The sequence below is a fragment of the Cinclus cinclus genome, chromosome 3 (assembly GCF_963662255.1).
Source record: "Cinclus cinclus chromosome 3, bCinCin1.1, whole genome shotgun sequence".
Classification (NCBI taxonomy): Eukaryota; Metazoa; Chordata; class Aves; order Passeriformes; family Cinclidae; genus Cinclus; species Cinclus cinclus.
Window position 1 is genome coordinate 12,409,446 of NC_085048.1, and position 16,105 is coordinate 12,425,550.

The following is a 16,105-nucleotide window of genomic DNA, read 5'->3' on the forward strand; positions in this document are numbered from 1 at the left end:
GGAAGAAAGCATTGTTTTATTTCCCTGGAAGACACATGCTTGGATTGTCCAACATCTGCACTGCCTGATTAATCTCCTTAGGAAGGGAAAAATCCTTTTCCCCCTGGTAATTGTCAAAAATGTGGCTCTTCTGAATATCATGTTCTTCTCTCAGCCTATTGGTCATGTGTCAGTTAACATGGGAGAGTGTATCTAGTCCCTTATCTGTAATCACCCTGGTGTCTTAGTGGCTATGAGATACTTACCTCCTAGAATAATACAGCAGACAGTTGGTCTCCTTTTTTTACAGTTTTTGTAGCTAGTTTTTCCTGGGGTTTATATATGATTTTAGATTGTGTGATTTTGTTCATACAAAATGGTGTCTGCTCATTTTATTCAGATAATGTTGATTTTAAATGCTGCTTTTCAGTCTGTTTTTAGCCTCTCCAGACATAATGCTGTTTGTATTCATTATACAGTCCTTCAAGCCATCCATGTACTGAATAATACTGGACCCAAAACAGGCTCATACGGCATGCAGTTTATTTGCTTGATGTCATGTCACAGTGAACCACTGATAGCTGCATAACTAGATAGAAGACAAAAGTTGTCTTACTAAAGTTTCAACTAAATCATGGTAATTCAGATTTTGAATTGGACCTTCCCTTGACCCTCTCACAGGTAACACAAGCCCCCTCTAAGCAGAGCCTCTCATGGCAGGCAGCAAACACTTGAATGCTTTCAAGTGCTCACTGCAGAACAGAAACCCACTTAGGTTGCTCTGAGAAGTGCTGTGGGTGGTGACTTCCTTCCTGGGCTTGGGTTTTCAATTGCTGTCCAAAGCAGTCCTGCAGTTATTAGTGGCAGTGATACAAGTTGAAATTTGTACTATTTGGACAGTCTTCAGTGGCTGGCAAGTTGTCCACTTCCTTCCTGTAGAAAAAGAAATGCAATTGTTGGAAAGTGTATTTCTTCTTCAAAAGAGAGTACTGCTTCTTCTGTACTTGGGCATGGTAGTTAAGATTTGAGTATGTCTGCTAGACATGCTACCATCAGGCAGAAAGTTATTCAACTTCTCCAGCTGTTTTTGAGAGGGAAATGTTACCAATCATGTTAAAATTACAGTTTTACTCAAATTAAGTATCTTATGATTCTCAGAATTTATTTTTCTGAATATAACTTGTATCTATTGCTGTGAATACGTATTTTCAAGAAAAGAAGACGTAGAGCGAGCGAATCCATGACTATTCATTCAGTAAGTTTGCTGGAATGGCAGGTATGCAGCTCAAAAGAAATCCAGTGGAATATGAAATTACCAGAAGTTTAATAAGTACATGAATGATTAAACAAAGCTTTATGTATTTATCTAGTCTTCTTATTCCTTGATCTGTATCATAGCATTCACAACAAGCATGTCCATACCACTAAATTGGAAGGAGCTGTTGACTCCATCAAGGATAGAAAGGCCCTGCAGAGAGACCTGGACAAATCAGAGGGATGGGCAATCACCAGCTGTATGGAGTGTAACAAGGGAAAGTGCCAATTTCTGCACCTGGGATGGGGCAGCCCTGGGTTTGCACAGACTGGGGCATGAGAGGCTGTAGAGCAGCACTGCAGAAAGGGACCTGGGATCCTGGTCCATGGCAAGTTGAACATGAGCCAGCAGTGCCCTGGCAGCCAGGAGGGACAACCCTGTCCTGGGGACATCAGGGACAGCATCACCAGCCAGGAAAGGGAGGGATTGTCCTGCTCTGCTCTGGGCTGGGGCAGTTTTGGGTGCCACAATACAAGACATTAAACTATTCCAATGTCCAAGGGAAGGCAACAAAGATGGTGAAGGGCCCTGAGGGGAAGCCGTGTGAGGAGTGACTGAGGTCACTTGGTCTGTTCAGCCTGGAGGAGACTGAGGGGAGACCTCACTGCAGTTACAACTTCCCTGAGAGGGGAAGAGAGGGACAGACCCTGATCTCTGCTCTGTGGTGACAGTGACACGACCTGAGGGAATGGACTGAAGCTGTGTCAGGGGAGGTTTAGGTTGGATATCAGAAAAAGGTTCTTCACCCAGAGGGGGCACTGGAACAGGCTCCCCAGGGAAGTGGTGACAGCACCAAGATTGACAGAGCTCAAGAAGTGTTTGGACATCACTCTCAGGCGCACAGTGTGACTCTCGGGGATGGTGCTGTGCAGGACCAGGAGTTGAACTGGATGATCCTTGTAGGTTCCTTCCAGTTCAGTATCTTCTGTGGTTCTTAGCACTGACAATCAGTAGCAATACTGAATACAGGTTTAAAGTAAAGAGTCTGAATAAGAGAACAAAGCTTACCCTAGTGACTCAGAGCTTAGTGTGATGGAATATATTCTTCTAGGCTGTCTTTCTTTAAGGTGTAAATTTAGACAAGACTGAGCAAGTGCAGCCAGAGAGTTCCCTGTCCCAAGCAAAGCCAGGTGTCTGTGCAGTACTTTACATTTGGAGTATTTAATGTCTCCTCATCTTCAAATAATATTTAGGCTTTTAGGCTCACAGCTACTGAAACAATGCTACTAGATGTGTGGCTCATCTTGGTCATTAAATTGTTACACTTATCATTAAAGTTCAAAAGACACAAAAAATACATGACTTGCATTCTCTCAGCTTAATATTTAGCTGATGAGCTCCTTTGACAATTGCTTTCAAATTGCTGGAGTGAAACAGAGAGCATCTCTTAAAAATTGGTTATCGTTTTCAATGTAACTGCCATGCTATATCCAGAGTCCCTAGTGTAAAGTGCCTTGAAAAATGGGACATCTCTGATGGGCCTCGTTGGGAAGTGGTTGTGACAAGCAACCTAAATTCTCAGAAGTTACAGAAAAGGAAAGAGAAATTATATTGGTTTATAATATATTTTGTTGGTTGAAATACTTTTTGATGCATTTAGATTATTTATTTAGATTATTTATCAAGATTTCTTTACTTAGATTATTTATTTAGATTGTACTTATTTAGATGAACAAATTAATACAATACTGGGAAAAATAAAACAGCTCACATGTAGGACATGTTTGGTTGTTTAAGTAAGGGGCAAAGTAAAGTTTTGGAAGTGCACAGCAGATTTGTTGGGGGATGGTTTTGTTTTTATTTTAGAAGGTATTTTCTGCCCAGTTTTGTCTTGAAGTTGTATGATGCTAAATTAATGCTGTACTATCAAGTATAGGAAACTAGATGAATAACAGAAAGTTATTTTTCTAAACTTTAACTGTGTATAAAATACTGTATAATATTTTGAATATTTTTGCAGCAGAAGCATTATCAAACTGTGGTATGTACTGTTATTTCCTCTTTATTTTGTTCTACTTTTCTGATTGCATAATTGAGTTACAGAATTGTCACAGGTGTATGCCAGTGTTTCTTCCTGAGTTTTGCAGTATTTCAGTAAACAAAATTTTTTTTTGTCCACAGAGCCCACAGAGAGCTGTGATGGCTCTGTAATTTTTTTTCAGTAAAACTCCTAGTTGTAATGTTGATTCAGTACCTGCCTTGTCTTAATGTAACAAACGTTGCACTTTAACCAGTATTCTACATTTTTAAAATTTGTTCTTTCCAGTTTCCAAGGTGTTTGCAACAGGGAATTCATTTGTTGTGGAAGTGTGGTTTTCATTTTGCATTTGACATAAAATTTTCATAAATTTTGTTATGAATGATGATGTTAGTGTCTTCAGAGATCACACTAAGAGAATTTACTTTTTATTTCAGTGTATAAAAGAACTGTGTTTGCTGCTGCTTAACCAGTCCCTCCTGCTGCCGTCCCTGAAACTGCTGGTAGAAAGCAAAGACCAAGACCTTCATGCTGTGGCACTGGAGCAGATAACAGCTGTTGCTAAGGTATGAACAGTTGAATGAACCACCTTTCAGAGGCTGAGGTAATAAGTTAGGCCTTTTATCTTCATGTGGTAAGCAGAAACTACTGAGACACTTACCATTGTTAAGGTTTTTCACAGCTATTGTGTCCACAGTGAGCAGTAACAGGGCTGGTAAGAGCTTTTATATACACTTGAGGTGATTAAACCTCATAGCACTTCCTTTAAATTACTTAGTATGCTGTTTTAAGTCAGTGTGGTGGAACAGAAACTATTCTGATATGTGAAGTAGATTGTTCCCTCTGTGTTCATGTTCCCTTGCTTTGGGGTTTTTTAAAGTGATCATAGTATGACTTGGTTTGTTTCTGACAAACGTGGCATCTGTTTATATGTACTTGGAGAGCTGTTATGTCACTGCTTTTGTTGTGTTCAGGAACTTTCATGCCATTCTAAACAGACTTGGTTCCATGCTGTAGCAAACTTTCTGTAGAAGAAACATGAATACTCTCTTTTTCTTTGGACAAGAACTGAAAGACATTAATGCATATTTGTCAATTCCTATATAATATTACATTACTGTATTTTCCTTGTGCATTTGCTTTTCAGCAAATAGGAAGGAACACCTGAAAATATGAAAGTTAGTCTCCTAGGCAGAAGCATGATACCATCTTGTATCTTTTATCTGAAAACTGAGCTAAGTTTAAAATTTTTTTAAGCTGTTAACTGAACTTGTGCATGTACAGCCTAACTTTCTTGGGTTTTATGTTAGCTGCGGTCTGCAATCTAACATTCTTCTGCAAAAGTGAAGGAACCAGTTGTCTCTGATCTGTTCATGAAAGAGAATGGCTTTATCCTCTGACTGAATTAATTGCACTGATAATTTCCAGAATTGTAATATTTAGGTAGGAAGGCCTCATCTGTAATATTTACAAATACTTCACCTCGCCTTAGGGAGCTTTTGGTTATGTATTCCAATACAAAATAATAATTTGTTATATTTTCCATGTGGTACTTCACAGTGAAGCTGCCGACATGGAAAAAAATGAAACCATGTGTTTTTTGTTTTTTTTTTAAGTAAATATCCCCCAAACACAAAAACTATAAAAATGTGATTTATTGGAATTCAGATTGAAATTATAACTTCCTTCTAGGGATACCCTCTATTCTAGTTATACTGATTGCCACAAAGTTTTCAGGTACCTTCGTTGTAACAAAATGTACAAATCATATCTCCTACTTTTACACCATTCTCTATTACCTAGGAAAGATACTCTGCATCCTGCTCTTCCCAGAACTCTCCCTTAAGTCTCTCTTCCTTACGAGCTGTGTCTTTCTTATGCATATTGTATTCCAGAAGCTTTCTCTTTTTGCATCCTTTGAAAAGTTTGAGAAATGATCCATCTCCTTTCCAGAACTGGTGAAGACTAGCCAGAGAAGCATAGACTCCATTTCACATATTGCTGATTTTCCTTCAAAAGGACTTTGTTGCCAAAATGGAAGAAGCACCAGCTTTTTCAACATGTTCTCCATAAAAATTTGAAACAGTAGAATGGAAAGTAGCAAGACATATTATATGTAACATACATCTTCTGGCAAAATTCTAATGCCATTGTTAGCACCCAGTTTGAATTTGGAGCGTTTGCTATCTAAGCTAAGAGCACATAGGTGTTCCTGTTCCCCTTCTTTTATGCCAATGAACCACAAATTTTCTAAGTTTTTTTACAAAACAATTGTATAAATATTAACCACCAAAACAATAGTACATTGATTGTTTTCTTTTGCCACCTGCAATTTTAGATTTAATTTCTACAAATTAAGGCTTTTTGGTAACTTTTAAACAAGATGATCTCATTGAAAAGCAAGCACAAATCTGATAATCTGATACATGCATGCACCTTTTAAGGTCTGTATTGTTGTTAGCTTTTTAAAATTGAATCTTTTGTTACCAGATGAAAGCTGCTGTATAAGTGACTAATTCTGAAGCTTGTCAGCAGGAATAAGTGTCCAAGTACATTTTGTTTAACTATTTTTAAAGCATAATGCTGTGCAGTAGCACTTTCTGAAAGGTTACTAATTGTATTGCTCTTTAAACTGGCCATTTCTTTCTAGTGTGCTCCAGCTTTCATTTTCCTGCACTCTGGGCTGATTACATTATATTGGAGTTTTAGGGCCAGGAACCTTACTAGCTTCTTGCTAGTATAAAGCACTTTGTATACCTGTGCATGCCCAAAATAATACTTTCTTTGGCTTTTTTATACAAGAGGCAGCTTGATAAGCTGTTTCTAATTTTTCCTTCTAAATTCAGTATTAATTTGAGCACATAGTTCTGTAAGAGTGCTGAATAACCTAGAATTTTCAAAGCAGTTAGCTTTGGTCTAATGTTTTACTTCAAGTTGATGAAGATGTAACTGTTGACATTTTTACATCAGGCATAGAGCTTAGTCACTACCTTGGATGTGACAGTCTTAGAAAAGCTGCTAGTACAGAAGAGTGTTGTGCTAAATGTAAAAGCTGTTTCTTATATTGTATAAAGAGTACTTCTTACTCCTTGTTTCATATGCATCTCTTATGATTACATTATTTGTTGTTGTATTGAAAGTGCATATATTACTTAGCTATGGCAATGTTGTTCATGCAGTATAATTTTCCATGCCTACTTTTTGCTTTTAAAAAAAAAAAGTATTCACACTGTTAATGCTTTTTGTTAAATTCGGAATTATTTTTTCATAGAAAGGCCATTTCTGCTTAAACAGGAAACAGACAAATAACATCTGGCAGAGGGGAATCATAGCTATTGATTCCCTGATCCAGTGCTAACACAGCTCACAAACATGGCTGTGAGAAAAATACAGCACTTGCTTGCTGATAGGATGTATTAGTTAGCCATTTGTTGTGTGTTGCTGACAGCTTTATAGATGTTTACAGTTTAGGATGATGCTGAAGTGCTGATACTAGGAATTGTACAGCTTTTGTTTGTAATAAACCAACCAAGTTTTTGTGTAAGCTTTTTTGAAATTGCAGACCCCTCTTTTTATTGTGTATCTTTTAATGAGCTGCCACTTGTCTTTTCTGAGTGATGGAAATAACTGTTCTTCCCCTATGTTGTGTACTGTGTGAGTAATTTAAAAAATCAGTTTACCTAAAATAACTACCAATACAGCCCTTAAAAGTAAAATTGTTTTTGAGAGAGGTTTCAGTGTTGTCTATGCACTGGGTTACCTTTTAGAGATAAAAGCTGATTTTTGTACATCTGAGAGAGCAAGTCAATATTCTGTTGCCTGTTGGTACCTATAATGTTAAAACAGCTAACAAGTGGAAGTTAATATAAGCAGTGGAAATACTTGTTCAATCAATACTTTAATAGAAACTGGAGCAAGAAAAATGTTGTAGTCTGAAGAAATACCTTGGCTCCATTTGCATGTTTTAATTTCAGAGATGAAGTACTGAATATACATTCACAACATTTTACTGGAAAACATAATATGAAAAATCACAAATTTTATGTGGAATAATGGGATTTCTAGTGTTCTCCAGTTATGCCGTTTATGGCTATTCACTTAATGGGGATTAATCTTTAAAAGAAATAGCTGAATTATAAACTAATGGTGATTATGATAAAATACCTTTCTCCAGTTTATTTTCCCAGGATTTTTTATGTCACTGGTTACTTTCCCCCTTATTTATTTGTTCTATAGATATATACTCCAGGAAGGAATAAAACATAAAGCATTTTTATCTGGAATAGTATTGGAGAAGGGAATACTCTGGGAAACAGCAGTTTCAGTTCTTTACTGCTGTTAGGTCATCAGCAGCTCTTGCCTGTTGTAACTTGTGGATTTTCTAATGCAGAAGTTATGGGTGAAATGTTGCCTCTTGGTAGTACCAGAACCTCTGGATACCTGCACAAACAATGCTGGTGGGGAATTGGATCATCTAGTTCCAAACCTTCCACTTCCACTAAATAAACCAGGTTGCTCAAAGCCTGTCCTGGCCTTGAACACTTCCAGGGTTGGGGCATCCATAACTTTTCTGGACAACCTGTTCCACCCTCACAATGAAGACTTTCTTCCTAATATCCAGTCTAAACCATTTAGTAAGAGGGTTGGTTTAGATTGGATATTTCCTCTTGTCCTCTCACTCCATGAACTTGTAAAACATCTCTTTTCAACTCTTTTGTACTGAAAGGCTGTTGTATGGTCTCCCCAGAGCCTTTTCTTCTCCAGGCTGAAAACCCCACTCTTATCAGCTGGTTTTCATAGGAAAGGTGCTCCAGCCCTCCTGAGATTGTCTTCATGACCTTCTCTGAACCCATTCCAACAAGTCCATGTTTTTCTTGTGCTGGAGGCCCCACACCTGGATTCAGTACTCCCAAGTGCTCTCATAGGAGCAAAGGTACCACTTGAATGCCTCCATTTCAGTGCTTGAAAGTAGATACTAGCCAATACCTAAACAGGAGAGCCAGGGGAAAAAAGTCAGTTCTCCTTAATGTAATTATCCGCATTAGAACTTTTACCTGTAACCATGGACATTGTGTGTGGGCATCATGCGAAATCTACACTGTCAAATTCTGCTGAAGGAGAGATGGATATGAAAAATGAAAGCTGCTCCCATTTAAACCTTCCAGATTTTACTCTAGTGAAAAATGTATCACCCTTAGCATGGAGTGCATGCAGTGATTTTTCTCTAACATATATACTCTGATTCTGTCATTATTGGGGGTCATAGTTTATTTACACAGTATGGGAAGTGCTTGGGTGTTAATTTGTGCAGAAGATACCTGCACTTCTGAGACCCGCTTAAACTGCAGTCAGCTGCATTCCATGTCAGTGGAACAGTGATTCTGGGATTAGCAGGAGTTTTAGTTTTATGGCCTAGTTAGTGTCTTGGGGATAGCAAGGGCTCTGCATCTGCAGGCAGATCAGAAGTGATTCATTAGTAAGATCGTGACTAAGCTGTCTGCCCAGAAAAAACAGCTTTTTAAAACTGGGATAGTAAGGTGGTTGTTTTTTACTTGCTGGGTTTTACTCTCTTACAGACTCATAAGAGTGATTTTGAAAATGAAAATGTAGTGCGTTTAGGAGCCTGTATGTACTAAAGGCTAATATTTGCTATGTACAGCAAGCAAAAATAACTGTAGAGGTTGATTTCCATTAATAGTTTTTAAAATGTGAAATTTTGATGATCAGAATTCTATCTGGAGCAGCATCCTGGCTCAAACAGATGGAAGAATTACAAGTCTAGTGAGGAGTAGATGTACAGGCTCTTTCTCTGAAATATTGATTTCCAAACTTTTGGTTATTTTCAGCTGTATGTATCTGCTAAGTAATTGCCAGTGGTTTTCTTTCTTGGTTTTGTGCAATTTCTTCTTAAATTTGTATGAGCTTTTACATCTTGCAGTATCATTTGACAGAGAATTCAACAGTGAATAAAACCTAGCTTTTTTATTTTCTCTTAATCTGATCCCACTAGATAATTTGATGCTTCATATTTCTTTACTTTCTTAGTAAGATGTTTTTAATTAATCCCTTTATAATTTTAGTGATGTTGCTATCTGCCCTATGCCCTCTTAAGCAGTCTATTTTTTAGGTTGGAGAGCAAAACCCATAGTTTTGCTGAGCAACTTCCTGTATAAAACACTTACTATGCTCATAAAAAACTTACTATAGATGGTGTATTTTTTAAAAAATGCATGCTACTATACTCTCTGTGGTGTATTTCTTTAAAAATACATGCTTTGTGTGTTTGCCTTTTACATTGTTTTAGTAGGGTTTTTTACTTTAATGCTTGTTGTTCTGATTGAAAATTAATTTTAAATAAATGTAGTCTTAAGCTACATTTACATTGATTCAATTTTAAAAAGTCTTACAGTTCTATTTAAACAGAGCTGTTCAGTATATAAGCTGTCTTAATTAAGGTTTGTAAACATGTCTCAATTCATTGACAATCTCTGTACGTTGTTATTTTAACTGACGACTAGAAATCCCTCTAGATGTGCAACTGATACCCAAAAATTTAACGTGTTCTGGAGCTGTAAAGCTGATACTTAGTTGAGGTTCGTTTGCTGCCTATTTTTAAATGCAGTCCTTATCAAACCTTGGTGTGTCTGTCTTCTTCCCACACCTGCCAGACTCTAATAGACTGACCAAAGAAAGGTGGAACAGACAATGGCTTTAACTGCATGAAATGCATTCACAGGGTCTGGTTGCCATGTGTGCCTCCATCCAGTTGCTGGAGACAACCAAATTACAGAAGTTTCCTCTCCTTTACCAGGTCTTCAGACAGCTTTCAAGTCAGAAAATGGAAAATGTTAATTAATTTAAACCTACTGATCTGTTTGAGCTGTGGGGCACAACCCAAGAGCCTTTTTGTGAACTGTTACACACTGGTCTCGTTTCTTTGTGTCTGCAGACAGGTTTCTCTGTATGCTGCATGGGCATCTTCATCCCCATAATATAGCTGAGATGTTTAATGGTTTATTCTAGGAAAGGTCTTCTTTCAGATTTGTATCTCTCAATTTTGTAAGTTTTTGGCATATGAAATCACTAATCTATAGCATTTTTCCTTAATTGAATAGTAGCCTAAAAAATTTTAAATTAAACCTTGCATCTGCTGTCAATCTCACTACTGTAATTATTATTTGCATTTTATGTTCATAAAATTAAACAGTGAAGACCTGTGTAAAGTTCCATCCTACATACAAGTTAAGAATAGAGTACACAGAGCTTCGAGGTAGGAGAGACTGTCCCTTCAGTCCCATTTCAGAAGAGATGGCAGCTGTCTGGATAATGGCTTAGTATGCTACATGGTGTGCTGCAAAATGCCAAGATTAGAAATTTTTGAATCAGAATTTTTTAGGTTCGAAAATACCTGTGAAGTCTCACCAAGGCCAGCTGTTAACCCAGCACTGCAAAGTCCTCTCTAAACCAAGTCTCAACCACTTTCCTGGGCAGCCTGTTCCAGTGCTTGACAGCTTTCTCCATAATGATTTTTTTGTCCTAATATCCAATCTAAACCTCCCCTGGCACAATCCAAGGATGCCTCCTCCTGTCCTATCACATGTTAATTAGGAGAACAGGCTATCTGACTGTAACCTTCTTTCAGGCAGTTGTAGAGAATGATAGTGTTTCCCCTGAGCCTCCTTTTCTCCAGGATAAACAGCCCCAAATCCCTCAGCAGCTCCTCATATGTCTCAGTCTCTAGACTCTTCCCCAACCCATTGCCCTTCTCTGGACACTCTCCAGCACCTCGGTGTTTTTCATGCAAGTGCAAGGCCACTGGACAGAGGATTTGAGGTGTGGCCTCACCAGTGCCAAGTGCAGGGGACAATCTCTGCCCTGGTCCTGCTGGCCACACTGTTGCTGATACAAGCCAGGATGCCACTGGCCTTCTTGGCCACCTGAGCACACTCTGGCTCATGTTCAGCTGTTGACCCATTTTATTTAATCATCAGCCTGTCTTCAATAGGAAAGCATCTCTGTAGTTAACTTTTGGCAGTTATTAAATAATTAAAGACTAAGGTTGGGTAGCCTAAAGGCTGGACATCCCTATGGTTCTTAGAACTGTTTTGTAAATGGGACCTTCTGCTGTGCTAATTAGATTAAAAATGGCTTGATTACAAGTGCAAAGTGTCACTGACAATCACCCTGTATGCAGTAGTCATGTCCTGTGGTGTCCTTGCTCTTCAGAGGTGCTAAATAACTATTATCATAGGGTATTTATTACTTGCTGGTACTCTAGTACCAATCATGTGTGTTGGTACATAATTTTTATAGAAAACTAAGCAGAAAGAAACCAGAAAATTTTATTTTTCCTTTTAAACTGGGAGGTTGTTTTGTAAATGTATCATACTTTGATTAGTTTATTTATAACTTGTAAGGTGCAGTAATTGAAAACTGATTATTGTCTAGCCCTCCTTTGGTCTTTTTTTAGCATAGAATAACAGAATGGTGTGGGTTGGAAGGCACTTTTAGAGATCATGGTGTTCCAATCCCCCGCCATGGAAAGGGACTCCTTCCACTAGACCAGGTAACTCGAAGCCCCTTCCAACCTGACCTTGAAACACTCCCAAGAATGGGACACCTATAGCTCCTCTGGACAGTGTATGCCAGTGCCTCACCACCCTCACAGTAAAGAATTTATTGCTAATACCTAATATAAACCTGCCCTTTTGCAGTTTCATCATTGCTCCTTGTCCTATCACCCCATGCCCTTGTAAAAAGTCCCTCTCCAGCTCTCTTGTAGCTCATTTTAGTTACTGAAAGGTACTATGAGATGTCTCTGGGGCTTTAATGTCTCCAGACTCAGCTTCTCCTTCTGTCTCCATAGGAGAGGTGCTCCAGCCCTCTTATCATCCCCGTGGCCTCCTCTGCACTCTTTTCAAAATGTCCTGTCTTTATGTTGTGGATCTCAGAGCTGAATGCAGCACTCCAGGTTGGGAGAACAAAGGGAGAGAATCCCCTCCCATGCCCTGCTGCCCACACTTCTTGGGATGCAGCATAGGTTATGATTTGCTTTCTGGGATGTGAGAGCACATGGATGGATCATGTTGAAATTCTTGTCCACCAACATCCTAAGTGCTTCTCCTCAGGGCTGCACTCAGTCCATTCTCTGCTCAGCCTGTTCTTGTTCTTGGGATTGTACCAACCCAGATGCAGGTCCTTGCACTGGGACCTGTTGAACTTCATGAAGATTGCTCAGGGTTACCTCTCAGGCTTGTCAAGGTCTCTCTGGATGGGGTCCCTTCCCTTTTTTGGTTATATGTAGTTTGTTCAGTGTGCTTCATTAAATGCTAAGTTAACACAGCACTGTATTTCAAAGAACCCATGAAGGATATATTAAAATTACCTGAAACAGAATTTAAAGTATTTTATTATGTTATTTGTAAAACTACAGACATGATTCTCAAGAGAGTGTTATGGTCTCATATATCAAGTAACCACATTTTTTGAGGCATCCAGGGTGTCTCTCAGAGGTAGCAGCTCTGTGTTTCACATCTTTTAATATGTTATATTCTTCTGAAAATCTCATCCTTGCTGTAGGTGCTGATTGAGTCTGTGAATGTTGCCTGTCATATTGGCATGTGAAATGTAATGTAATATATTAATATAAAGTGACCAAAATTTAATATACTCTACTCTGACCTTCCTCAGAGTGTCATTCTTGATATGGAGCTAAGTGGTGTGATCTGTGCTGCACTGGGACTGAAAACCTGTGAAAAGTCTATAAAGCTGGTGCTGTAATCCCAGGCTGTTAAGCATTCTTATTCCTTAACTTTGTGCAGGTCAGATATTTATATTAATGTGATAGACTGTGAAAGACATACCTTTACATTTTCTGACATATGCAAAGCATGTGTCCCTTAGTTAATCTGTGGGGAATACTCCTCTCACTTTGAAGGTCACACTGTGCAGTCAGAACCATTGTGATATGTTCTGGCTGTTAGCTGTATCTGATAATTAATTTTTAATTACTTTGAACTTCTCTTTCTTTGTAGGTTGATGATTCCACTTGTGATGCTGAAATACTCTCCTTGCTCCTCAACACCAAGTTGGTGGTGAAGTGCATGTCCACTGCCTTCTGCCCACACCTTATTGACCACCTCCTCCAGGGACAGGGAGGCTGGGATGTGGAGGAAATTGCACAACAGCTTAAGGAAGCAGGGTTCAGTGCAGAGGCTGGGTCTCTCCTGATGGCTCATCGAAGGACCCATCCTGCACTCAGGACTTTTACTACTGCCCTCCAGGCTGTTCAGCATTGGATCTGAAAACTTTGGATTTATGCATTTGTCTGCATTTTTGCTGATCCTACACAAAAGGGAGAAATTGTTGCTCTAGTGAAGCAACAAAGTGAGTTATTACCTACATTTTGTAGAAAACACACAGCACACAGTAAATTCCATATACTTCTAATTGTTAAAAAAAATCCTGTTGGTGCAGACTATATTATTCTGTTGTATGATTAGCAAAGCCTTGAATCTGATCATCCTTTCAGATTGAAGTTAAATGGTTACATTCAGTTACATATAAATGAAACATTAGTAAGGTGGCAGGTTATATACAATTTGTTTTAATTTCTGTAATTACTCTTGTCATAATGTAAAACTAATGTAAAAATATAATTATAAAGATATATATGGAGCAAAAAAAGTCACAAGAGTGATTTTTGAGAATCTTTAAAACCTTAAAATTCTGTATTGTGCAATGTTATCACAGCTTTTGTTTGCAAGAAATAAAATATTTTGCATTTTATGTACTATCTCTTCTTTCCACCTTTTAGACAGATAAATATTTTTTTCTTCAGCTATTTTTGCTGAAATTCCTGTCTTTCCTTAGTGTTGTTTATTCATGAGAATAAGCTAAAGTCCAAGATATATTTTTCTCCCTATTTGGGAAGCCCCATTTCAAATCATGAGCATTTGTGAATGTACTTTCAAAGTATTTACTTTTATTTTTCCTGAGTTCTGAAAAATTGCATAAATGTATATATTTGCAGAACCACAGAATATGCTGAGTTGGAAGGGACCCATGAGCATCATCAAGTCCAGCTAGCCCTGCACAGCGTCATCCCCAAGAGTCACACCATGTGCTTGAGAGCATTGTCCAAACACTTCTGTCAATCTTGGTGCTGTCACCACTGCCTATTCCAGTGCCCAGCCACTTTTTCTCTGGGTGAAAAATCCTTTAATACCAACCTAAACCTCCTGTGACACAGCTTCAGTTCATTCCCTCAGGTTGTGTCACTGTCACCACAGAGCAGAGATCAGTGTCTGTCCCTCTCTTCCCCTCTCAGGGAAGCTGTAACTGCAGTGAGGTCTCCCCTCAGTCTCCTCCAGGCTGAACAGACCAAGTGACCTCAGTCACTCCTCACACGGCTTCCCCTCAGGGCCCTGCACCATCTTTGTTGCCTTCCCTTGGACACTGCAATAGTTTAATGTCTTGTATTGTGGCACCCAAAACTGCTCCAGCCCAGAGCAGAGCAGGACAATCCCTCCCTTTCCTGGCTGGTGCTGCTGTCCCTGATGTCCCCAGGACAGGGTTGGTCCCCCCTGGCTGCCAGGGCACTGCTGGCTCATGTTCAACTTGCCATCAGCCAGGACCCCCAGGGCTGTTTCTGTGGCACTGTTGTCCAGCCTGTTATTCCCCAGTCTGTCCATCCCAGGGTTGCCTTGTGCCAGGTGCAGAATCCATCCATTTTCCTTGTTGAACTTAAGATGGTTGGTGATTGCCCATCCCTCTTGATTTGTCAAGGTTTCTGCCTTCAAGGAAGTCAGCAGCACCTCCCAATTCTGTATCATCTGTAAACTTGCTCAGAATCCTCCCGGTCCTTCATGCAGGTCATTTATGAAGATGTTGAAGAGCACAGGACTGAGGATGGAGCCCTGTGGAACCCCACTGGTGACAGGTGACCACTCTGATGTCACCCAGTTCACTGAAACCCTTTGTGCCCAACCCATAAGCTAGTTGTTCACCCATCCCATGATGAGTTTGTCCAGCTGAATGCTGGACAATTTGTCCAGAAGGATCCTGTAGAGATCCTGTAGTAGAGGCAGTACCAAAAACTTCAGTGAAATCCAAATATATTACAATGCTCCTCCTTTCATCAACCAGGTGGGTTACCTTGTCATAAAAGGAAATGGTGTAAGGGTTGGATAAGCAGGACTTTGCTCTCATGAAGCTGTGCCAGCTGCGAGCAGTAACTGCATTGTCTTTTTGGTGTTCTCAAATATCTCCCAGAATAAGCTCCATAACTTCACCAGGCAATGATTCCAAATGCCTTTCTGTCTTACTAAGACAAAACAATTTTTTTTATTGTTTTCAGAGGGTTTTTTAACAAGGGCACTGTGTTTATTACACTGTATTATCTGAAGAGTTTGATGTTTTGTGTTTATAGACACTTCTTAAAATCAGTCTGTAACGTTTTGCCTAATCTCGTGTTCTAATTTTGATGTAATAATTTGCAGAGACATTACATGATCCATGGGACATAATACACATTGAAAGCAATCTCTAAGGTAATACAATGTAACCTGCTTAAGGCAGGATGCCTGTATGGCTGGAGTAGGTTGCTCCAGCCTACACTCAATTGTGTCTGGAAAACCTCCAAAGATGACTGTTGGCTGTTCCCATGTTGAAAAGCTTTTTGTTTGTCCTCAAAAAAAGGGATCTGCTTTGTTTTACCAGGTTTTACTGACTGTGAAAGTGGCTCAGATGTCACCCTTACTTCCCCCTTTGCACAGGGCTTGTAATGAGACTTTTAGCAATGCTTTAATTCTTCAGATTGTTAACTTACCTTT

At 39.1% G+C, this 16,105-nt stretch overlaps 1 protein-coding gene across 1 annotated transcript in view; it reads left to right on the plus strand.

The window, feature by feature from the left end:
• NBAS (NBAS subunit of NRZ tethering complex) overlaps positions 1 to 13,576 on the plus strand; it is a 160,253-nt gene extending 146,677 nt beyond the window's left edge. The window contains exons 51-52 of the mRNA XM_062489692.1: positions 3,710 to 3,838; positions 13,307 to 13,576. Of these exons, the coding sequence (XP_062345676.1) occupies positions 3,710 to 3,838; positions 13,307 to 13,576 (399 nt within the window). The remainder of the gene's footprint in view (positions 1 to 3,709; positions 3,839 to 13,306) is intronic.
• Positions 13,577 to 16,105: the final 2,529 nt, after the last annotated feature.